Source organism: Pleurodeles waltl, chromosome 11 (genome assembly GCF_031143425.1).
Source record: "Pleurodeles waltl isolate 20211129_DDA chromosome 11, aPleWal1.hap1.20221129, whole genome shotgun sequence".
Lineage (NCBI taxonomy): Eukaryota > Metazoa > Chordata > Amphibia > Caudata > Salamandridae > Pleurodeles > Pleurodeles waltl.
Genome location: NC_090450.1, coordinates 377,775,480 through 377,801,617, shown reverse-complemented (window position 1 = coordinate 377,801,617; position 26,138 = coordinate 377,775,480). Strand labels below are relative to the sequence as shown.

Below are 26,138 nucleotides of genomic sequence, written 5' to 3'. Positions count from 1 at the left end.
CCTTTTCCGGATCTTCATCATCTTTCTTTTACAATCCCATTTCAAGCCTGTCTTAAAACTAATTACTCCACATTTAATGTTAGGATTAGAGCTGTTAGACTTAGCACATTTATTGCAATCGGTAATAGTATTTTCTTTAGTAAACTACCACCCATATTGCCAAACCATTCACCAGGGTTGCAGTTCTTTTTCCAGTCTTACTGAACCATGAACCAACTGTCTCCAATACACCAGCCTTTTCTAAAGTTTTAAATTTGTGCATGTTTTGCTTTCCTTATGACCGAGCTGACAAAACTTCTCTGGAATGCACTTCTTAGTGTAAAGAAGACATTTATTATTATTACTTCACCACGAGGTTCCTGAAAGACACGATTAGTAGGTTGGAAGCGCACGTTTAAAAGTAGTCACAGCAATGAAAGCAAAATATGTCAAAGTACTTCTCAATTGCAATGTACATAACAAATACATGTGATTATATTATAGCATAACTTCAAAGCAAAGAATAAAAGTCAAAATTTCATCACCGTAGGGCCTATCGCTCCACTTCATCTTTCTTATGCCTGCAAGTTCATGACTCCTGTTCAACTGCGAGAAAGAGATCTTCCACCCAAATGGGAGGCCAGGCAGCTGATGTCCGCTCCTGACTGAAGTCCTGGAAAAATCCCCCCGCTGCTGCCCAGGTACACCGTAAAAATCCTGCTAACAGGCCCCTTAGTCAAAACATGCTGCCTCAGTGGGGGAACCGAACAAGAGTTTGGAGAGTGGCTAAGTCTCCAAACTTTGCTCGTTCCCAGGCTGGATAGAGAGGTAAACATAAAATATATGCTCTCTTATCACGAAACACGAAAAACACAGCTTGGTCTATTGTGAAAAAAACAGCTCAACTGCAATGTCAAACTCCACGTTAAAGCCAATAGGCAGCTAAACTGAATACAAAATGTAATGTCTAATGCCACGTTAAAGCCAATTGGAAGCTAAACTGAATACAGAACATAATGTGCTACTGATTAACATTTAACAACTAATATGCGCAGTGGTGAAACACAAAGTCATTGGTCAAACACAATTAATGGCATAACAGTGCACAAAATGAGTTATCTTATGACTACATTCATTAATTGCAATGATGTTATCTGGTACAAAAGTACAGCACTGCTGGACCTTAATCACACGACAGACACCACTTTACACTGCTAATAAGGTGTCCAAAGCCATTAAGGAACCATCTCCTTATTAATATTGGTTAATGCACCTGTAGTACTAGTAACCAAGCAATCCACCAAAGTAGATAACTTTCTAATCTTGTCATCCATCAAAGCGACAGCAGTAGGGGCCATCAACACACCAAATACATCCATAAGCACTTGACCAAACCCAGTTTTCACTCTCTTAAGATTCACACCACTCATTTATTTAAAATGATTAGTATGCTAGGTTTTGGGAAACACTAGTGCTAAACAACAGGAACCTACCCAGTTAGTTGGAATGTTAATATATTCTGTTTTTTCCACAGGCATTATCAGTATATCCAAATATTGGATCACCACTCAACTTATAATTTTTTAATATACATCTATGAATAGCTAAATCTAAACTCAGCCTCTTTTGTAACTGACTCTCCATTGCTTCAGCAGCATCCTTAATAACGTTCACTCTCCTTTCATTACATTCTCTAATTAAATTAGGCTCTGAACCAGTCAATTTGTAAACACTCCACTTGTGTTGTTAGTTTATATTTTATGAAGCATTATGGTTCTGTTATGATTTATTAATAAGGACACATGCTCAGTTACAGGCAATTTATCTAAAGGTATCTCAGAGTCCACTTCAAGTTCTTCCAATACGTCTTGTCCCAACAAACTTGACAAATAAAAAAGACAAGCTAATCTGTAAGACAGTGGCAGTTGAATATATGTAACTCCTTCTGAAACGAAAGTGGATAAGTAAGCACAGATATTGCTGTCTTATACATTCACTATCAGCTTATACTCATGCAAAAAATTTGAAAAAGTGTTTTCTTCAAAATTTCTTTCAGAACTATCTCTACAATCTAATTTTTGATCCCTTGTAAACTTGTCAGGTTGTGAAACATTTTTCTTACATGAAGCATATTGAAACAAAGAAAATAGACTCATTAATATACCTATGGAAACTAACAAAATTAAAATCATTAAAACTATTTTCAGAGCCAAGAAAAATCTTTGTTTACGTGTAGCCATCTTTCTATAAAAACTTCTTCTCAATAAAAATCTACATTTTGAAACAAGGTGCAAAACTAAAAAAAACATAAATGTTTGCAATTTATTGTAAGCAAATCACACTCTTTATACAAGAAGAAAATAAACAATGTGCAGGCACAAAAAAGTGTGTGGGCATATAAGTCCTCTGTTAAAATCCCCCCCAAAATTATACAAGTCTAACTAAATCTCTATGCTGCCCAATCAATTTTCTTTTTATCCAGGCAGTCTTCAAAAGTAGGCAAGAAAATGCAGACATTACTATTAAAGTGCTGACATAATATAAACATTTCCATTTATGACTGTAACCTAAGGGAGTTAAACATACACAATATGAAAAATCAAATGTTTTTCCTTAAAACAAATTTTAAATAGCTCAGTTCCATTACTTCATCAGGAAGTTATTAAATGGCAAGCGTTGTCATTCTCAGTCTATATCAATCCACAGAGGCTTTTCAAACAGAAATGGACCATTTCTCAGATCAGTGCCTTTCTTCCGGTTCAATCCTTGCCAAATACGCTCAGTCCAGAACTGTGTAGTTCTTGTATGTCAATCTTTATCTTTTTGATCTTCTGAGTTTGGGCTTCTTAGAATCTTTGTCATTCAGATTTGTAACTACTTCAGATTAGTTTACTTTTATTCTTTACAGCCTTTCAGATCTTTGCAGCTCTTTTTCCTTGTCTCACACTGTTGTGTAGCTATTCTAGCCATGTTTTAGACACGTTATTTTAGCTAACTAGGCCTGCCGTTGTGCAGTTTAGCCCAGTTACATTTTTTTCAGCATTGCTTTGTTTTTCTAGCATTAGCCACATTTAAGGTGTTGTTTTAGTTGCTCTATATGGTTGTTCTTTCACTCAGGAAAGCATTACGTTCTTAGCATAGCATTCATTTCCTTTCGTGCTTTCCTCAAGGCTGCAGTCCGATAGGGTTGACGGCAAAAGTGGTACGCTGTCTCTGACATTCACAGAAACAAACATATCCTTATGTGGGAACCTTTTCTTAGAACATCAACTGTATTATTATAAAAACACTTCTCGGTACAATAAACGTTAGAGGGAGACTCCAGCCAGGTGACCACAATTTCATGCTGACTACTAAACGTTTTCGCTACAGCTGCTTGCCAAGACTGCTGAATCCCTGGCCTACATGGGGACAGTGTCTTAGACAACAGGCTTACTTGCTCAGGTATTGGGGATGATGTCTTCCCAGGGGGGAAACCTGAAGGGCTCTAACATAGCTTAGGTAGGAAGTATATCTATACCATTCCTAGTGACAGTATGGTGGGACTGTTTGTGTTTCACTCTTCTTGTCAAATTTTGCTTCTAACGTGTTTTATTATCCTAGTTATTGCAATACATGCCATGTTATCTAAGATGCAGTTACTTCAATAAACCTTATTGAACTATACTCTGCTTCTGTTTGTACTTGCCTGTGTGAGACAAATGTCACTAACAGAAAGGAATGAGATCTGATCGACCCCGATTCCCCTGAGCAGTCCTCACCGTCATGCACCCGGTTGCCACAATCATCCCCACTTTTGGGTGTAGATAAGGCACTGCTAATAGGCCGGAAAACCCGGATTGGGCCAACAGGTGTCACATGGTGTGGGATTGTACTCAGCACCCCACGATTCAGGTGATTCTGCTGCCAAAATCCAGTAATCTCATTAGGATAATGAGAACCTACGTGACATGGCCCCACTAATGTTTGGTCAGGCACTAATTTTCGGATCCTCCTAAGTATCTCTGTCTCACTATGTGCTAAATGCACCTCAATACTATATACGGAGATGTCTGTGGTACTGAGAATTTCCTCCTCAGCTAAGTAGGTAGTACTTATGTAATGCTGTAGGTTGTTCAAGCTCGAACCTTAAAAGGATCAATCCCCATTTGGTGTCCTTATCTCTGAAGAAATACCTTAACCATTACCATGGCAAACCTGCAACGGGTAGTAATTGCAGCAAACATGCAACTACTCCTCACTGCACATTTATTGAGAAATGACCTCACAGGCCAGGGGGGTCCAGTCACATTTGTTGTTGATGCTCATCCAGCCTACAGAACAGAAACATTTTATTCTTGGGTCACTTTTCCAGCCGTTGATGGGAACACAAACATATTTCATTATTGCACACCTGCTAACATATCTGCACAATACAGAGCTTATGCATACTTAGAGATACATCTGTCTTATCAAGGTTAGAATAATTAGCTTGATGGCGCCCTACCACGTACAATATTACACGTTAGGTTAGGTCCTCTCAGCAATGATGATCCTACCTGGCCTTTACTGGCCACATACATACCGCACCATGATGCAGCAGTCTTGGCGGTAGCTGAGGTTCCCCGCTCACGGCAATATACAGAATGTTAGTACAATTTGTAATGCAAACATTAAATACTAACCCAGCACGTGCTGCCCCAGCGCAACCACATGAAGTTAAGCCAGGAATTTATCCAGCGACTCGATTTGATCATGGGTAAAGTACCCGCCGAGCAGGAGGAGATTCCGTTTTGGTTAGCTCAAAAAATGAATGCACTGGAAGCAGTTTTTTCCCCATACGGGTCCTCAGGATAAACATAGAATACTCAATATGTGCTTGCTATTTGGGATGGTTCCCACAGTAGATAACTGTAATACATGGGGCAAGGTATTTGCCGTGCTCTACACTACGGTACATGGTACACCAACACTTGCAATACTTCTGGAGGTGTTCAAACAAATTCAAGATGAATAGGGGGCTGCCCCGGCCCTTGATTAGGGGATGCAATTGATGGGCAATTTTGCCACAGTGTCTTCAATAATGTTGAGTAAGCTCAAAGGGGAGGAAGTCGCACTAGCAGTGCGTATGCGGGTCGTGGACATTCCTAACAGGATCAAGAACATGAGCTGCCATAGATTGTCGCAGAGACCTACTCTAGTAATGGTCGAAATGGTCTTGGGGCCGGACCCATTAAACCACAATTACAGGGTAGATCTAGTAAAGATTCTACCCACCAAGCGCCTAAAGGTTCTAAAAAATGCTGGGGTTAAAAAAAAAAAATAACACTTAAAAAAGAAAAGGGAGAATCTCCGCATTCTGAGACCCCTCAAAACCACTGTAATCTTAGAAATAGAGATAATATAAAAACATCTGGCAGATATCAATATACTGATAAACGCCAATCTTGTTTCTTTCAGGACTCACCGGAAAACAAACCAGTGAGAGAGGTGGGTGGTCAGAGCAGCGAAAAGAGTACATGAAACCAAGAAAGGTCTCACAAAGCTGGTCTGAGGTTTCTGTTAAGGAAGAATAGAAACTTCCCCAACAAAAACCCCAATTCAAAAAGAAAAAAGTGGCAGCAGTTGCAATACGACATGCACTCAGGAAGAGGGGTTTACTGAAGTACAGGAAGTGAGCACTGCTAGATAGTGCAGCACGGGTCACAATAGTTAGCCAGAATCCTCAAGAGCATCTGTAGGTGAAAGCAACTGATGACTTCTTACAAGTTGAGACTGCAGACATGCGTGTCTCCATGCCCAATAGGGTGTATAAAGTAACTGTACAGTTATAAGGAGACATTGAACGCACAATTGACGCCATCTTTTGGGATTGCGTCATTACCATTTATGATATTTTTCTGTCCGAATCCCCCTATCATGTAATACCCATTAAAATCTAACCCCAATATCCAATAAAGCATGAAGCTAAACCACCTGTGAGGGGAATCTTCAGACAGTTAGAGTACCAGGGTGTAATTGAACCCTGTGTCTTATCAATGAACAATCCATTTTTCCCTGTAGCTAAACCAGACAATTCATACAGAATTGTCTTAGTCTACAGACTTTTAAACTATCATACACACACATTTGCCATGCAAAATGCACACAGCATAGCACCTATGAAAAATATAGTTAGTGTACAAGAAATATAAAACAACCTTAGACATTTCCAACTGATTTTTCTGCCAAAATATAGCACCTGAAATTAGGGACTTAACAAGTTTCAGCGCATTAGGCTCTCAGAAAAAATGTTGCTGACTCCCACAAAGGTACAAGAACAGTCCAGGACTGTTTTTAGCCCATGTCACATCTATTTACATGACATTGACCCTGGGGTGTTGTCCTACGTAGATGACCTCTACCTCATGGACGACGACTTCATGTAAGACAGTTAGCCCTCTTTGTTCTGGGACTTGCCGACTTTAGGCTACAAATAAAAAATAAAAAAAAAGAACAAAAAAGCCTTCCTTTGTGTCCTGTTTTTGGGATACGAATTATCAGATGAAGGCAAGAGCACAGCGCCCCAGTTTTGAAAAAAATGCTCACAACTATGACCTCCAAACACCATTAAAAAGCTCCAGTCTTTCTTGGACTTTTGACATTTTGGCAGAACATACATTCCAGATTATGCACAACGCATTAAAACTTTGTATGACTTCATATGTTCTGACTTTTCCAGTAAATACTGGACAGTTGAACACACATGCATTCTCAGAGCATTACAACAAGACATGCTTGCAGCTAAACACTTTCAATCAAGGGACAGCAACAAACACTTGGTCATCAGAGTGATTGCTGGTGCCATTAGTTTCACCTATGTAACGTTCAATGAGGGTGAGACTGTCCTGATTGCATACATTTGTACTCTACAGCAGAACAACGCTTTGCTCCCACTGAGAAAATTCTCACTGCTGTTTAGATGGCTGTCATCAAAGAGAGACCTCTGGCCCAGGGGAAATGTATCATTGTCACATCTCCGATCCCGGCCCTTGAGGCTGTTACTAAAGATAGCGTTCCCAATGCTAAAGCACTACATCCGCGTTGGATTCAATGGGCAACGTCTCTGACGGCCACAGATGTTGATTATATTTTTGATTCAAAATTACAAACTCAAGAATTTTTGCAATACGAACTTGAATACCCAGTTACAGCAAACACATTGCCTATTGAACAATATCAAACGATTATGTACACTAATGGTTCAGCCCAACCAGCTATAGGCACAAAACCTCAATACTCCGCTGCCTGCGCAGTCGTGAGGGGCTACATGAAGGATGGAGAATTCCATCCACAGCATATTCATACACAGACCTTAGGGGACTGCACTGCACAATTGGCAGAGCTTAAAGCTCTGGTGATGGCACTGGAACACACGGATCCAGGCAGCTGGCGTGGATTGTCTGTGATTCGTATTACTGTGTCCAGTCCTTCAATGAATATCTGCATTGCTGGCGCCAGAATGGGCTTAGAGATTCAAAAGGAAACACCACCAAACACAGATTAGATTTCTGTGGGGGAAAGTAGTGGATCTGTCCATGTTGTACATACAATAGGACACCAGCGTGTTGGAATACACGTTTCTGGCAATACCTTGGCTGATGAAGCAGCCAAATCAGCAGAGGCTACAGCTTCTGTTGCTGCAGGAACTCGTTCTAGGACAAAATTGGATGATGAAACACTGGCTACTGTGAAGGCTTTGGCTGAGGGCACGCCCATGCCAAAGGCATATCCTGCCAAATATTCCTACTGCATATCATGCCTCAATACTGCCTAGTCATACTACTAGGGGTGGGTAATTGTGTGATTCCCGACAAACATTAAAGACCAGAATTGATCAAAGCAACGCATGAGAAAGTTGCTTCTACCCATGCTGGTGTGGTGGCTACAATATCATTTTTACAAGCATGTTACTAGTGGCCAGGTCTATATAAACAAACCAAGCAGTATGTCTTTGTTGTGACATCTGTCAGCAAATAAAGGGGTCCTCCATCAAACGCCCACCTCTGACACCCCTCCTAATTTCTAACAAACTGTTACAATGTGTGTACTTGGACCATTGTGGTCCCCTGACATCTGACAGTGCATACAAATACATTTTAGTAGCTGTTGACTCATGCTCCAGATTTCTGTGGGTTTGACCACAACAATCGGCTGACTCTCGAACTGTTGTTAAAGATTTGCAAGTCGGCACATATGCTGTTGTGGCTTTCCACTTGGACCAGGGCCCTGACTTTGCCTCAAGGGCTTTCAGGAATGCCATGGCTTAGTTAGGGGTCCAACTGCATTATTCCTATCCATTTCATCACAAGGGAAATAGTGTCATGGAGTGAAGAACCTGGGATTTAAAGCAATCCTTAACAGAGTATTAGGCATGGGTCATAGTTTGCTTACTCACATGTATGAAGTCCAGAGAGCACAGGAGGTCCCTGGAGGGGGCGTACCTCAGACGAATGCCTGTTTGGAACACAAATGTATGTTCCATATCTTGATGGTCCTGGCATGGAGACGACAGATACACCTTTTGACATAAATGAACATGTCACTGTCTTGCGGTTCTGTGACAACGCATCTGCCAGTGCTGCCTCCTTTGGGAATAAGGGCTGTACCAATAACATCTACTGGCTTGATTCCAAAAGTTGGGAATCTAGTGCTTGAAACGATTGCTATGAAAATGGAGTTTGTGCCTTCCTATTGTGCACCGGTTCCAGTCCTGGGAATACTCATAAATTACTTCTTTTTTACAATACTGTGGTTTCACTGAAGAAACATCGTCCCTTTTCAGCCAAACGATTCAAGAATATAATTGTGTTATGTATACAGCTTTTTCTTGTTTTGGCTGTGATCATTAGATCGCCTATATACTGCACTAACACAGACTCCCAAGGCATATATATATATTCTACAACTTTCTTCAAAAAAAGTAGAGAATGGGTGATGCACTTTCTGTACACCCTTGTGGGAGTTTACACTAAAGAATAATTCTGTGGTGGAATCTGAAAGCAAAAAGGCACTGACTATCTTCATGAATAGGAATAGAGAAAAAATGCTTGACACACATCTATCACAACACATCATCCTGCTTCCGCTGGAATTTTAAACATTATAACTGTGGGATTCAGTACTATGGAATAACATGGGATCACTATTTATTTTGCAGCGGTCTTGTACTGTACACCATTTTCCTCTTGGTTTTATTATTTCCGTGATCGGGGAGTTACATAGACTTCCTAGCACTTCCTTTAGAATGCCCCGTTCAATTATTTTATCAAGAACAGGTGAAATCCCCTCATCTGCTTCGCAAGTAAGCTTGTACTGAGGAGTGCAGAGATGAACTGCATTTGTGTTTGCAGTGGTCTTCACTGGCTCTATATTTTTAATCAGCCCAGTTTATTTTCCTTTAAAATCCTAAACCACCAACTTTTCATCATGTCTTAAATCGCGAGGTAGGTCTTCTCTAGTGAAGCTGGGAACATTTTAACTATTTCCTCCTGTGAATTTATTTTATAGTCAGAATCTTCATCTTGAGTTACCAACACGATCCAGTGTACAGTAAATCACACTGTGCACTTTGCACAAAAGGTTACTTCCGAATAAAGTAACTGGACTTGTCTCACTCATTTTAAATTCATGATCGGTCACAGTTGACCCTGTTTTTCCAATGCCCTTACCTGACAAACTATTAATGACCTGTTTATTCAAAACACCTACAACTTGGATTTCCTTTCCTAAGAGGGGTAGGTTTGGAACCTCCACCAGCCGAAACGTGGAACAGGTAGCACCTGTATTGAGTAAAAATTATGACAGTTCACTACTTAATACTAATTCCACAAAAAAGCCACCCTGGTCTACCTCTAGGATTGCAACAAGCATGTGTCTGACTCAATCCTGTAGATACTCCTAGTATGGCTACAAATTGTGGAAATATTGTCATTAATCACCAAAGGTTTTGCTGAAACCTGTAACTTGATTGGAAACCCTGCATATTAATTTGTATGGGCTGTTGCATAACTGTAGCTGAAGGCATATTCCCACTAAATTGACTTGGATTCTGCTTGTTCTGCGCAGAGGCTGGTAGGGCTTGGACTATTGACTGTGTTATCCCACTCTGTGTCATCTGATTTATATGCAGCTGCTTTTGGGGAATCACTGTGAATTGTTTTGAAATCTGTTTGGATTAAATTTATATTCTCGTTTCCAGTGTCCATATTCACCACTGATATGGCAAGGGACATTTTTTATCTGCTCATTATTACCAGTTTTGTTAGGAATATTAGTAAATTATTTGCCTCTTCTCCGGGGACCACAGTTTTCACTGTGCTCGAAATGCACACCATTTTTTTTGCAAAAAAACACAATCATCCACAATAAAACTAGATACTTTAAAAAACACCTTGGCTACCTTTTTGAAAGAACTTTCAGCCATCATCATTTTTTCAGTAGTTATTTTCTTTTGGCATTGCAACAGTCACTACAATGCTTTGCATAGGCCAGTGTATCATCAAAGGATTTTACGTGCCAACACACTACATTTCACTGAATATAAGCACAAACCCAACACATATGCAGCAACAAATCTCCTTGTACTCCTGTCAATGAAAACCTCTTTCAACAGTCACTTTATTTTGAAAATCACCTGTACCCACATTTGTCTTGCTTTCTTTTTTCCGCACCTCAGGCTTATCAGAAGTTCCATCCATTCTTCTTAATGCCTTGTCACATCTTCCTATTCTCTAATTTCGTCTAATAACTCTGACATTTTTTGTAATATGCTAGGCTTCTGTCTAATTCATTTGCTGTCACCCCTGTTTTATATGCCCCACAAATTATCTTGTGTTTCAAAACTACGTTTAGGGCCAAATGTACTAAACTTTTTGCACGTCACAAACAGCTAATTTTGCTGTTTGCGACGTGCAAAAAGCACATCGTGACGCCCAAACCCTGTTTAGCGATTCAGTAACCTGGTTACTGAATCGCAAAACGGGATTGCGAGTCGGAATTATGAAGGGGTGTTCCCTTCCTAATTGCGAGTCACAGCGCGATGTTGTATTGTTTTGCGACCCTGAACGCGGTTGCAAAACAATCGTAGCTAGCACCCATTTCAAATGGCTACTAACCCATTTGCAAAAGGGAAGGGGTTCCCATGGGACCCCTTCCCCTTTGTGAATGGCATTAAAAACATTTTTCCAGAGCAGGCTCTGAAAAAATGAACCAAAAATGTTGAATTTTTTAGTTTTCTAATGCATCTCGTTTTCCTTTAAGGAAAATGGGCTTCATTACAAAAAAAAACACAAAAAAAATCTGCTTTGTTTAAAAGCAGTCACAGACATGGTGGCCTGCTGTCTCCAGCAGGCCACCATCTCTGTGAGTGCCGCGATTCTCAAGGGGGTCGCAAATTGCGACCCACCTCATGAATATTCGTGAGGTGGGCATTTGCGACCTCCTTGCGAGTCGCAAACAGTGTCAGGGACACTGTTGTGCATAAGGTTTTGCGAGTCGCAAAACCCAACGTACCTACATCTGGCCCTTAATTCCTTAGCCAATTCCTCAAGTTTCCCAAGTGCATGATGAACCCACCTTCCTGCTTCTTCACCCAAAATGCCAAAAACACTTATGTTATATTTTGCTATTTTGCCACAGTAAATTCCTATTTCTGCTATAATTTACAAATCCCCTTTGAGTTTGAAAGTATTAATCTCTACTGTCATCTCAGTCTGTGAACATGAACTAGACAGTCTCAGCTCTCCTCCCATTTCTTTCTTGCACATGCATTTAAACATTAGGTGCATTATATGGAGGTAATCTCGCTTCAGTCAACAGTCTATCCGTAATCTCATTCTGTCCCTCAGTCGCTCTTTCTCCTTCATTTCTTTCTTTCACATTTCTCATTTTGAGTTTTCTTTTTGGCTGATTAATCAGTAATTATTAGAAAGGGACCCGCAACGACCGACACTTCCTGGCGCCATACTTTGTTCCATAAACGCAGTCTTACGTCCCGCCAATTGTAGGCATTCTTCCTAACCTGACCCTTAATGCCAGAACCCTCTGAATTAGATTGATCAGAGAAAGGCATAGAAGAGGCCAGCTGGCCGAAGCATCTGTGCTCACAGCCTGCTGACGATGATACTTTGAGAAAACATTTGGTAGCCGGGCGAAAAAAAACAAACGAAAGGGGTTAATGGGAGGGTCTCCTCAGCAGTTAGTAGAAACGGAAACGGTTTGGTAGTGGTGAACATGACTCTGTAAATAGATACATTTACTCAAATAGTAAGTAAGGGGTAAGTAAGAAATAATCAGAGTAATGTGGATTACGGTAAGTAATCTGAGTGTTATTTTCTAATTATCATATGCGCTCTAACAGGTGCAGGATTTATCTATAGTTTTTGTCAACATTTGGACTTTCTGCAGTTTAAAAGTAGTTGTAGAGGGTTCCGATTGGTTAATGATCCTTTGTCATCAGAATTCACAAAGTGAACATGTTCATGGCAAAAATGTAACAACGATTTGACGAAAAGGAGGGCTTAATCTGGGAAACTGTATGGCAATAATGTTTCCAAATGCTTGGCAGCTGGTTGTCCAGCTATAAGCAGGGCTATTCCAATTAGGAGATTTTGCATCAGTGGTGTTTTCTGTATAATGATGCGTTTGACACATAATCCATCATCTGCTGCGCAGGCTGCAGATTTTAACCCAAAAAACTTTGTTTTTTGTCTCACTCGAATCAACAACTACTAAGAATGCAGCAATAAGTGTGGAAAGTCCTTTGCAAATGTTGATTGGTCCCCTGTCTGTTGATTAATGCTGTGTTTGGGTGTTAAATAAGGACTAATGAGGTGAAACGTTTGCCTCAGACAGTGTTTACCTGTGTAAAAATGAAGTAATACTATGCCAGAATGTTCACCATTACATCCATAATTTGCCTTTTCTTGCCGCATAATTTAGTCTGCCTTGCCCCATAATTTGTCCTTCTCTGCTGCACAATTCCAGTGGCCCTGGCTTGGCTCCAGAGCATGAAGATTACGGGTCAGGTCTGCCCTGTTTTCTGCAACAATTAAGCAAGACTATCTAACTAGGATTCTTGATCTTCTAATCCGGTTACCACTTTGCGTTTTTAGTTGTCTCAACCAAGAGAACAGATTCACAGTCAGAAGTTTCTCACAGTTCAGTAGCTGTGTTCAGACTGTCTAATTCCAGATGAAACAAGCATTTGCAATACAACGGGTCTCGCATTTGGTTGAGTTAGAGCTATTAGCATTGTAAACTCCTGACAGGACGTTTCTTGCCACATAAATTGAAAGAAAAACTGAAATTGAACCAAAAAAAACAATTGCGCTATGTAAAACCCAACTTGATCGCGCTGCGTGGAAAATAAAAAGATAAAGTAGTGCAGAAACCAGGCTGAAAACATGGAGCCTCGTATGTTTTCAGTAGTTGCCCAGGGCGCTCGAGAAGGGTCTAAACACAGGAGTAGGCATGACGTATGCATGCCTTTTACTAGTGAAATCAAGCAGATTTTAAAAGGCAAGGCGTGACATGGGCATGGTTAAAAGCCCAAATCGATATTACAACGGGAACGGAGCCCTTTTGCGCCCAACCCTAAAAAGAGATTGGGAGCTATTTATTCCATCTGGCATTTCCTCGGTGGTTAGAGCCATTGGAGGCTGGGTTTTGAAGGCATTTTCTTGCCTTAGCCTCTGTCGCCAGGTTCCCGAGGTTTATTGCAGCAAGCACAGCAGACAAAAACAGAGAGAGAGACGGTGAAGAGAGGCTGGAAAGAAAGAGGCTTAAAGAGAGAGACAGAAAAGCAGTGGGGGTGGTTTTGAACACTTTTACCAGTGTGGCTTTTGGTTACTAGTCCGGCCTAGAATGCTTATGCTCATCCAGGAAGCTAATCTTATACCTTATGAATGGCGAGGAAACCAGATAACCTAATTCGTAAATTACAGGGGCGGATCAGGAGTACATCCATGTATGGCATTTTTACCTTGTTTCAGGGTCACGGAGGGTAAGGAACGCATTTTGCCAATGCTGTGTGTCAGATGCTGGTGACCTTAAAGGAGTGCCACTGGATGCCGAAACCTAATTTTTTTCCTGACAGGAGAGGTTATATAGGTGTACAGTTTTAGTATACCAAATATATTTAATGTTGTGTACTTCTTTCTAGGGAACCCTTCCATCATCACCTGGAAGCATTCATCAGTCACATGGCTAAGGGCTCTGAAGGACACATGGACGGTTTCTTGAGTAGTCTTCCTCGTTACCCCAGCCATGCCTTATGTGAAATGGGAGAGCTCACGCAGACAGGTAATGTTTGCCAACAGCTGACCTTATTCTGTATTATTGTTAAGTAGTTGACCTTTACAGTTTACATAATGAGAGTACAAAGTAATTAGAATACAACAATAGATTCACGCTTTTGTGTGCATACTATGTTCTGGAATCCGCAATTATTGGCCCCTTAAAAATCTTCCATTACTACCAGTACTCTGAACTGAGTCACGACGTGTCCCTGTTTCCCAAATCACCATATTTCAGACATTTTCATGATAGTCTTCTAGACAGGACTTACTCCTCCAATTCCCTGGTTGCTAAAGCGAAGGTCGTAATCTTCATGGCCTGTACCCATAGATTGCACAAGTTTTAGACACCCCTCCTTCCCCTGAAGGACACCCAGGAAACAAAACTATTGCACTATTGCTCTCATTAAAATGTTGGAGCTAAAAAGTAAAGACCATGATTGAGCTTCACAATATTGAATGTACAATTGTCAAATTTCAATACCTGAGTTATCATGGTCTACCTGTTTTAGCAAAATGCACCAAGTATTCTTCCCCATGTTCAGAAAAGGAATGGCTGAGTAAGGGAAAATTTTGGATACTCCAAGGGGAGTCACAGCAAGGAACGGGAAATGAACGCCAAAGCCCTCCTACTAAGGAGCAAAAGGTTCAGCCCTTGCTCTGTCCTCGGCCTTTCCCATTTGTAAAGTGTGATGACACATCTGGCACACATGTGCCATATATGACAATTGAGGAGACTGGGGCACAAGTTAAAAATTCATGTTGACCCCAGTGCTGTCATATGTGTTCTAAAGTGACTCTCTTCTCGCTTCTTGTTCATGAATGTCCTATTTCGACTTTACATTTCTTCTAAATTGGTGTGTTTTTGTCTTCCGCCGCATGAGTGATAAATTTGTAAACATAAGAAAAAGACTTTGTAGCTCCTTTTTCAATGAGTCTTATTACCACGGGGGTGAGGCGGTGATTAGTTGCTCGTTTTGCATGGGGGTCTAAAAGAGCTATGAAGGACCTAGTGACCGATCTAGCCCTGATTATATTCCCTCACACCCCCTCAGGACGGCAGACATGCATTCAGGCTCTCAATTGAATTAATAACACATTGCCCACTCTTCAACATCCTCTGGCCATCTAAGCAATGAAGGCATCCTTCCACATTTCAGTGTTAAAGTCAGGATTTATTACAGGAGAATGTAGGGAGAGGAGCATTGTCATTTCCACCTTCACCACTACTCTACCCCACACTGCCAGTTTGGCTGTTTTTACTGGTGAGGGGCATAGGTCCCATGCTTTGTTGTTTCTTAAGCCAAGGTCCTTTGTATGTTTTCATACCAGCCACTGTTTGGGACGCGCTTCATTGAGAAAGGGGACTCCGTGTCCCAGGTGAAAGCTGCAAGGAGGAGGGGTGGCGCCTAATCCCTCAGCGAACGCTTAATAGCGCTGAACATTGTACCGCCACACGGAACGCGCCAGTGCAAAGCCCGGGCCAAGGGCAGGCCTGTCCTTCGCCCGTCCTCGGCCCGAAGAGGCTGGGCTGGGCCATCCCTCTTAGTTCTGGCGCGGAGGGTGAGTGTTCTGACTCAACTGACTATTGCATAATCCACTGCTCATTTTGACCTCCACCCCCACCCCCTCTTTTATTATTTTATCAAATTGGTTGTAGCTGACCGCCTGTTCTCTAGGGAGGTCCTCCCTGGTATATTGTGAGGATGGGTAGGAGAAGGACCCTGCAAATTGGGGACCAGTGTGGAGGAGGGAAGGGAAGTTCAAATCCAATGCTGGACTCCTTTCTTGCCAGAGCAGCAGGGGTAGTTACCAAGGGGATTGACTTGGCAGAGAGGAGACTTTTGCTGGAGATGGGTGATTGGCAGCAAGTCTCTTTAGACAATGAGGCCCTGGGATCATCGGAAGATGAGGATGGGCCCCTATGGAGAGTGTGGGGAGGTTTGCCTGAAGCCCCACTGCCAGCAGAAATAGGGGCAAATGCTATGACTGGGACAATAAGGAAGAGTAAGAGGCTTCTGATGGTTTCTCTCCTGGACAGCAGCTGTCCCCCTTTGGAAAAGATAAAGGCATAGAAGAAAGCTGGGAAAAAATAAAAACTGCCTTAGTCTGTAAATTTGAATTTTACGGGTATAATGAATGGCACTGGCCTCTGTCAGTCCCCGGTTCTCGATGTTGAAAATATACTGATGAGGTTCAGGGAGATGATTGAGGCTAGTTTGGCCCCGGTTTTGGAGAAATTGCAGGTGCTTGAAATTGCAGTTTCCCTGTTGTGTGGGCAGGAGAGGTCTAGCCCAGTCACAGCTGAGGGTGACCACTTGGATTTCAGTCGTCAAAGTCTACCATCCGAGGGGATGTTCCTATGTGAGGGACATCCTAGGGCCCTGGATAGAGACATGCAGCAATCCACAAATCTTTCAAATCTGGGGTCTCTTGGAAACTGTGTGGAGGGTCACTCGGCTGCCCAAGTTGTTTCATCGGCAGATGTAAGGGGAAATAACAGGCTAAAAGTTGGAAGGCCAACTGGTAGTAGGCACATGGAGAATGAAAGGGAGTCTCGACAAAGTGGTAAAGTTCTGGATCTGCATTTAAAGATCCAGCCTGTGCTCCCTATGTGGTGGTGCTTACAGATGTTCCTTCTCTAGCACCAAGTATCAGTGAATCCACGCACCCATTAAAAAATAAGACTTGTCATTGGCTGAGCACAAACTGTGATTTTGCTTACAAGAACGTTAGGGATATTCTGTTTGTCAGAAGAATTGATTGGATTGGTCCTCGAGAAAAAGTGGGAAATGGGGATTATATTAGTGTAAATTGCAGACATCCGGGTCTGGCCCAGAGGCTCCTATTGACACAAAGTTTGGCTTCCCAGAGAAAGGGAAGGATTGGTATGGTACCCTTGGGCTTCTTTTATAATCATACTCGGCAGACTGTTGATTTTCCTACTGGGAATCCTAGGAATCCCAACTTAGGGCAGAGTGTTTTACAGCCACCCAGTGTGGGTAATGACCCCATTTCTATTTCTGATCTGGAGGGGGTGGAGTGACGCTATGTATGGAGATCTCCAGAGGGCACAGTAGAACCCCCTAAAGCTATTACGAACAGGGAAGATCAGGGTGGAAAGACTACAAAGTGCTGTCTTATTTCATGGAATGTAGCTGGGTTTGAAACTAGGCTATCAGATCGTGAATGGATAAGATTTCTGGTTCAGTATGATTTTATTCTACTTCAAGAAACCTGGTTGGATGGTCTGGCAGCCTGGGATGGATATCAAAGGTTTGCAATCCCGGCCGCTAAGCCTCAAGGAGGTCGTCCTAAAGAGGGTCTGCGTACTCCAAACCGATTCTCTAAAATAGCAAAAGCGTATCAAATTACCTGCAACCATCAGGGTATATTGATTGTATGGGTAGTCTTTCCTAATAAATTTAATGTCCTGCTGGTAAACTTTTACAATGCTGTCAGGGACTCTGGATGTCATATTAGGGTCCTTTTTTCAGTTCTTCAGATTTTGAAGTGTAGATTGGAGGGGTTCAGCTTGGAGTTCTGTGCTGTTGTGTCAGGGGATATTAATGCCAAGATATGGCGGCATAGTACAGTGGTGAATCCTTTTGTGTTGGATCATGAGGTAGTTATAGCTGAGGGATAACCGGATCCAAGGTGAAGGGATCTGATTAGGGGCCTAGAGAGCTTGGGTCTTCTGAATACTTGTGACATGGAAGTTGCAGGTTCACATCAGGCCCCACCCTTTGTAGACTGAGGAGCTGGAACAACAATTGATTATATTTTTGTGTCCCCATCTTTAAAAAAAAACTTGGTCATGCATGTTGAGGTGGTAGAGAAGCACTTTAGTGAACATAACCCCCTCACAATTGTCTTTAATTCTCCTGAGATTTTACGCAAATCAGGGTGGGGAGAGCCAGCTTCGGTGAGGACTAAAGATCCGGGTAGGAGACTTAGTTGGAGACAGGTAAATATTCAGCAAGTAGTAGAGAGGGTGGTGAGTGAAAATTTCAATCTGATTACAGGCATACTTTTGGCGGAATCACCTAGATCAGGGGAAGTCATGGATGCTATGTTTAGAGTTAATGCGGCTTTCAAGGATTGTTAGATTGTAGCTGCTCAGTCCTCCGGTAAATATAAGGGTGGATGGTTTAGCAAGCTCTGCTATGAGGCAAAGAAATCCCTGAGGGAGGCTTTAAATGAACATCCAAGAGATAAGGCCAACGTAAGACGCGAGGGCTCAGTACAAAATTGTTCTACAGGCAAGAAAGCTAAAACTCATGGAGCAAGCCTGGAAGAAATTGGAACGTGCCATAGATCATAAGGACCCAGGCCTGTTTTGGAAGGTCGTAAATAGGGGAACCATTGAGACAGAAACATCTGAGGGTCTGAGCTGCAATATTGCCCCTGAGGTTTGGGTGATTCATTTATGTAGGATTTTTCAGGGGAACTCCCTAGAAGAGAAAATGGGTAACCAATTTGATGATCCTCCCAATGTAGCTATTGGGTTCACACTCTCAGAGGTAAGGGAGGCGCTGCTTGGAGCGCTAGTAATAAAGCCCCGGGCCCGGATACTATCCCAATGGATCTTTACAAATATTGTCCTCAGCTGTGGGCGCCTGTCCTGCTTAATGTCCTAAATGCAGCTGTTAGCGCGGGAATCCCTGCCACCTGGAGATCGGCATGTATTATTCCTGTGTATAAAAAGGGTGATCTGAATGATCCCAAGTCATATCGCCCAATTTCACTCCTTGATTCTTCAGCAAAAAATTTGGGTTGGATTATTTTAAGGCATGTTGAAGATTGGATGGCTGAAAATGCAATTTTGAGCAGGGTGCAATACTGTTTTAGGGAAGGACTTGGTACTCAGGAACAGTGCTTAAATCTGCCTATGCTGTTTGGTAAATACACGCTAGCCAAGAGGTGTACTTTGTATCTTGCATTCATGGATCTTAGTTGTGCCTTTGATAAGGTTAATCGGAGTAAGCTGTGGGAGAGGCTAACCCGGTTGGGGATGGATCCTGAAATTGTGGGGCTGCTCCGCTATCTCCATTTAGGAACTGATGCTAACATGAGGGTTGCGCCAAATGGGGAATGCTCGGAGTCGTTTGAACTTAATAGGGGTGTATGCCAGGAGAGTGTCCTGGCTCCTACCCTTTTCCTTCTGTATACAAATGGACTGTATGACTTTCTAGTTGAACGTTGTAAGGATGCTCCTAAAATTAATGGCAAGAGTGTCCCGGTACTGATCTATGTTGATGATGCAATGCTTGTGGCCTGCACCATGAATGGTCTTCATGAGGCAGTCAATGCCTATGAAGCTTTTATGTCAGCTTTAGATCTAGAGATAAACTGTAGTAAATCACATTTTATGGTGTATGGTAAACCATTGAGTATGGTGGGAGGGCTGAAAATAAATGAGCAAGTAAATTAGTAAGGTCCAGGAATTCCCCTATTTAGGGGTTAATTTCGATGATAAGGGCACCTGGAAAGCTTGTATCTCGAGGTGAGGGTTGCTCTTTAATGCCACAGTTGGTGCCACATTTGAGTTTGCTGCAAGGGTGGGTAATAAACCTATTAATCCCTTGCTTGAGGTTTAAAGGCGCAAATGTCCCCCAGTCCTGTTGTATGGGGATGCACTTTGGGGCTACACGGAAAATAGGGCCCTGTGATAAAGGAAAATTGCTTCTGCAGAAGGTTGTTCGGAGTTGGTCTTCTGTTTGCATGCAGAATTGGATTTGTATTTCATAGAAGATACCATCAAGATTGCTCCTTTTATGATGTGGATCTCTATTTGGACTAATGAGTTTGCCTCTCTTAACAAATCTATAAAACTTTGCCCATGTGATGGAGTGTCTCTGCAGACTCTTATTCATTTTACTCTATTCTGTGATTTTTATGCTCCCTTTCGGTGGCGTCATTTACTCCCCTTATTGAGGTCAAGGGGTTTTGTGCAATATCGGTCAGCTTTTTTGTGGTTGTGTATGGCCTCTGACGCGCTGGTGTGGCGGGGGTAGGATCTTTTCTTAAGGGTGCTATAAATTGGCGGAACAATTTAAACTATTTTTTAGTGTTTTTATAATTTTGTTTTATTCTTATCGAAATGCTATTTGGGTAATGACATTTTTTATTGTAATTTTTATATGGGCTAAAATTTTTAGTAGGTTATGAAGTGATAAATTATTAGATTTAATTAAATTCTTTTTCAGTTCTGTTTAAAAGTATTTATTGGGCAGGATAGCTGCTTGATTCTAATTTTGGTAGTGATTTTTATTATTTTTTCTTGAATAATAATTGCCAGTGTTATGTGATGTGTTGCTTATGTATTTTTATGGTTGATAATTTTCAAACCAAATAAAGTGGTTTGATTTGATTTGTTTGGTCCATGAAGCACAAGAGCTTTTTAGACTCTGATAATCACTTTTTTGCCATATTTCCGAGTTGTACTGCTTGAGCTCACAATTTTAGGAGTCCCAATTCCACCACCTTTTGGGCCTATATTGTGCGTCTGGCCAGCCTTGACTCCCTCCTAGCCCACATAAATTCTTCAATGGTCCTTGAAGCTTCTTCAAGATCGTGTTAGGCTCTGACAATGGCAGACTCTTAAAAGATAGAGTCTGCTGCATGGTTGTCATCTTGACATCAGCCTCCTTGCCATACCACATGAGGCCCCTGAGTCCCAAAACTGCAAATCATGCCCAACGACTGTGGGAGGCATAGATTTGCTGTATGGGTTGCACTCTTTTTGAAGCTATTTGTGTCCCGGGGTAAATATGGCCCCTGTCATCCTTTGAAATTGGAATATTGATTTTTTACTTAAGCAAATCTACGTTGTCATATGTGATATATATATATATATATATATATATATATATATTTCATATCTGGGATTTCCTAATGTTGATCTTCAATCCAGACACTTTTTTTGTTTCAGTTCCTCATCTAAGTTTGTGGTGGACCGCACAGGGTTTGTCACGGACACAAAAACATCATCTGCATACATTATTTATGTATGTTGGTGCCCAATTCTAATCCCATTTAAGATATTGTTCCTTCATTCTGTGAACAAAAGTGTAGAAAGGGCACACTCACCTCTGGCCCTTCTGTGGATCTCTGGCAAAGATTTGGCTTAGCTGTTTATGACCGTAGCTGTTGATTTTTGGTGCCCGCACTTCATCCAGCCCCCTGAAATCTCTCACCTAGCTCGATTGATTGTAAGCTTTCAGTTGGATATTTTCAGCTTAGTTGGATATTTTCACCTTACACCTGTTGATCAGGTGGGTGACGCGATTCAGGTTGAATCGCGTCTCCCACCTGATCAACAGGTGTAAGGTGCTTTCCGAGTTCTCCTGATATTTTCAATGATGAGTACAAATCTTTTTGTGTCACACATGCAGCTCCTCCCGAAGGCAAAACTGGACAGGTCCAAATCCAGAAGACCATTTCCATTCGAGCCACTAGGGTTCCTATGAACAGTTTTGCATTTATCAAATAAATCAGCCTATAAGAGCCTCATACAGGAGGATTTGTGTCTGGTTTGGGGAGACCCACAATCACTGCCTCCAACATGAAGGCTGTAACAAACCTAGTTTCCACTCAAGTGTTTTGTATTCTCATTAGTGTAGGACTATGCCAAAACATTCCGTAAATCAAAGTTGTGAACCATTCAAGGTCGGTAGACTTGCCCGCTTGAGGCTTCAATATGCAAGATATGTTTCCTCTAATTTGATAAGTTGGTCAAGCCTATCCGCTTGCCCCTCCATGAGACACTGTATGTTGGCAACAATTTGTGATGGGATTGTGATCTGAGGTCTTCTCTGCCATACAGGAGGTGCCACAGAAGTCCATGAAGGCCCATGCTTATCTCCTGATCGTCTTCCTTTAGGTTCTGCGTGGAGTCCCTAAATGCCACTATTTGTCCCTGGACCATTTCAGCCTCAGTTTGAAAGACAACAGCTTACCTGCTTTATTCCCCCCACAGTAGTACTTCTGTTTGGTCCTGAGCAGGGTATGTTCTGCCTTGCCTTTGTCCAACATTCGTACTCATCGCTATGAGCCATTGTCATATTTTAGTAGCATCAGTTCTTTTATGTGTCATCTCTAACGCCCATCATGAGCTATGCTTCCAGCTCCGAGCATTTGCCAGTCCTACCTTAATTAATGTTGGTGGGAGCTGAGATAATAACTTCTCTGATAATTGCCTTGAGAGCATGCCATACCCATTTGCCGATAACCTCTGCTTTGTTCATCTCTGTTATGTATCTGTCAATACATTTCTTTATCTTGCCCTTGATCTCTGCAATGTGCAACAGAGCCTTCAGGTCCAAATCTCAGTTTTTTGTTCTTTTTCAAGCTTGTTTTTTATTCAACATTCACAGTATGCAATGTAACAGGATGGCGTACGTGCCGGCTTCACATAAACAGAGCATTACATTCCAGTATTGCCAGTTGTAACATGGGAATGCGCATTACAATAGCCCAACAGTTGAGGGCATGGCCCTGTACAACAGGTAGCCCTAGAGAAATTCCCAAACATGTATGTCAGAACTACGATATGTGGGTCCGCAAGCATGTTGTGGTGTGAGAGTATGTTGCTGGGGGTGTGGGGGTTGCTCATTCCTCATGTGGGAGGGGAGGGAGGTTTGAGAGGTTGTGGGGACAGAAAGTGGATGGTCCAGGAATATGTCAAGCCTAACCCCATGAGAGGTCTCTTGCCCTATCTCGCTCGCAGGGTCGGTAGCTGATGTTGGAACACACATGCCCTCATTCACCCCTGCTCATGGGCATATACTTAACCACGCACACCTATTCCTTTAGTCATGCTCTCACTCGCACACCAACATTCTTACACACCATTTAGGAATCCGAAGAACTGGTCTGAGCAGCCTCTAGGGAGGCAGTTGAGCCCGCGACCGGCAAGTGCCCAGAGGATGCAGTTTGCTGCAATCCCTCGGCCATCAGACTTTGCAACATGTCACTCCACAACTCCGGATCCCTCTAAGCATTTTCAGCAGTGCGGACTAGCTTCAGCCGTCGCTTCTTTGCTATACCCCATTTGTGCAGGTCTGCCCTCCATTTGTCCAGTGTGGGGGCGCGGAGATGAGTCCAGTGGATTGTGACACATCACTTGGCCAGCCCCAATCCCAACATGGCAAACCTAAAATTAATCTGCGTTCCCTTTTTTGGGGTTGGCATCACTTACAACAAGTAGTGGTCGAATGATGTCTTGATCTGGATCCTAGTGACCTCCGCAGCATCCCATCCTAGTAAGTCTGCAGTTTACCGTAGTTCCAGGTCATGTGAAGGTACGTTGCTGACTCCAATCCACAGAGGGGGCAGGTAGGAGATCACGTTACATAAAAATTATGAAGTCGCTGGGGTGCCAAGTAAGTGCGGTGTAGGTAGTGGAACCGTGTGACTTCAAGCAGGCATTGCTGGCAATCTCGCATACCTGTGTGAATGCTCGCCACCAATCGTGAGGGCCACTGGCAGGTCTGCTGATCACCTTTTGTGGGTCCCTGTCTCTTCCACCAAGTTGTTGGCCTTCAGAGCTTTGTATCTACGGGAGATCATCCCTCTGGTAGAGCCCAGAAACTAACACAGTCCTCATGGGACATGAGCGACGTATTGGCATATTGTAGGTATTGGCCGGGTTGTAGTTGGAAGACCTTCCTGGCTTCCGCCAACATGAGGATAATGCCATTGAGATACAGGTCCTCATCCATGGAGCACCTTCCCAATCGTACCACTGCGTTAGGTCCTTCACTAATTGTATCTGCTAAAAACAGGGCAGCCACTGTAGGGGCAACAGTCTGGTGTACAAGGCCCTACGAAGTACCAGAATGACCTCTTATTCCCATACCTCCACGACCTGCTGGACTATGAATGGGTAGTCAGTCAACACCCTCAAGCCCTTCATCAGACACCTGTGAAGGTCCGCCCCTTTACTGCATCTAGCCAGTATGGCCTTCTCACCTTTTGGACCCTCAGAAAACCAGTGTACTGCATGCTGTAGTAGTCCTGCAAAGTAGTATAGTCGCAGGTCCGGTAGTCCCAGGCTCCCGAATTCCATTTCCAGTTTCTTCAACACCTCCAACTTTACTCAGCTCCCCTTGCCGACCCACACCAGGGAGACCACTAGGCTGTTCAGCCTGACAAAGGTGGATCTCCGTATGTGGCAGAGGGAGTTATGCAAAACATAAAAGCAGCACAGGGGTAAAATCATTCTGCTCAACGCCACTTTGCCCATGATGGCAAGGGGGAAGTAATTATAGAAGCGAATCGAGGCCTCAAGGCAAGTGGCAACAGCTCACATGTTAAGGTTATAATTATATTCCACAGTTTGGGCCACCTCTATGACCAGGGAGCGGAAGTGACTGCATTCCCATTTGAGCTTCATCATGGGGAGAGCAGCTGCGCCACCCCAACTATGCCTGCTAGCGGGAAAAATCTGACTTCTGGCTGTTAACTTTCAAGCCAGAGGCCTCCCTGAAGGCTGTCATTATCTACAGTAATGCAGCCACTGAACGTGCTTTGTGGGTGACGTATATTGATGTATCATCTACATGAAGGGAGACAACATGAACGCAACACCCCACCGAAATGCCCACCGGGTCATATTGAATAGTAACCGGATCACCAGGAGTTCCATTGCGAAGTGAAGAGAAGCCGGGACAATTGACATCCTGCCTCATACCTCGCTCTATGGATATGAAGTCGGAGACTATGATGCCATTGTGCATATGTCCCAGGGGTTGGGTGTAAAGCAGTCAGATCCACAAAATGAATACTGGGGCCCAGACCTATCCTCCTTAACACCTCCCAGAGGTAGTCCCAGTCGATGATGTCAAAGGCTTTTTAATATTGAGTGCTACCACCCCTGCCCCCAGGTTGGTGCCCGCCACAGATTCAAGCACATGTGATAATCTCTGCAAATTCATCTGTGTTCCCCTACTCAGCATAAAGCCACATTGGTCCTTGTGGACAAGATGGGTCACTATATGGCCTAGGCGCATCACCAGGGTCTTGGCCAGGACTTTATTTTCAACTTCCAACGAAAACTGGGATGAACTGGATCTTTGCCAGGTTTTAGGAGCATGACAGTTTTGGGCTCCCGCATGGACCGTGGTAGGGAACCAGTATGTCAGGGCTCCTGAAGGTTCTCCAGCAAGAGGAGCAGCAGAAGGCCAGCACACGTTTGATAGTATTCCACAGGGAGTCTGTCTGAGCCCAAAGCCCTGCAACGGGCCATGTCTTTGATAGCCTCCTGTAATTCCTCCAACTGGAGGTCATCTTCGAGATCTTGCCCCTGTGACTCCTTGAGGCATGGGAGTTCAAGGTCATCCAGGAACCTCACAGTCACAGCAGGGGAAACCCAAGCCCCTCCACACTGTAAACAGGTGCCAGATGATCTCACAGTAGCAAGTTAATGTGGGCTTGTGTATTAGCCTTTATACCTTCCAAGCATCTCAGAGAGAGTATGGGAGGGGACAGATGTTCTCTCTTCAATACTCAGGCCAATAGTCTCCCTGATTTATTTCTCTACTATTGCGACAGCTGGCGTTACTCATGTCTGGTTAGGCAATCCAGCCTGTCCCAGATTTCCCCAACTCGATGCTGCGCAGTCAACGATGACTCAGGATACACCTTGGTCCCAGGGCCCACATGCTGAAGGTCCAACAAAACCCCTTCCATCTCAGTCAGTTCCCACTCTTGGTGTCATCTCGTACTGCCAAACCTCAACAAGCTCTCTCCATGTGTCACCAGTTTGAGCGCCCCATTCCAGCCCTCTCTGGGCAGTAGACATCCAGATTGTAACAAAGTACCTGGCTGTTAGTTTGTGGA

General features: G+C 43.0%; 1 protein-coding gene across 15 annotated transcripts in view; it reads left to right on the top strand.

Moving 5' to 3' along the window:
• The window catches only part of PXYLP1 (2-phosphoxylose phosphatase 1), an 807,084-nt gene that overhangs the window by 646,122 nt on the left and 134,824 nt on the right, over positions 1-26,138 (top strand). For all 15 annotated transcript variants that reach the window (XM_069213691.1, XM_069213684.1, XM_069213694.1 and 12 more), the window contains one exon: positions 14,162-14,301. In XM_069213691.1, coding sequence (XP_069069792.1) covers positions 14,162-14,301 — 140 coding nt within the window. The remainder of the gene's footprint in view (positions 1-14,161; positions 14,302-26,138) is intronic.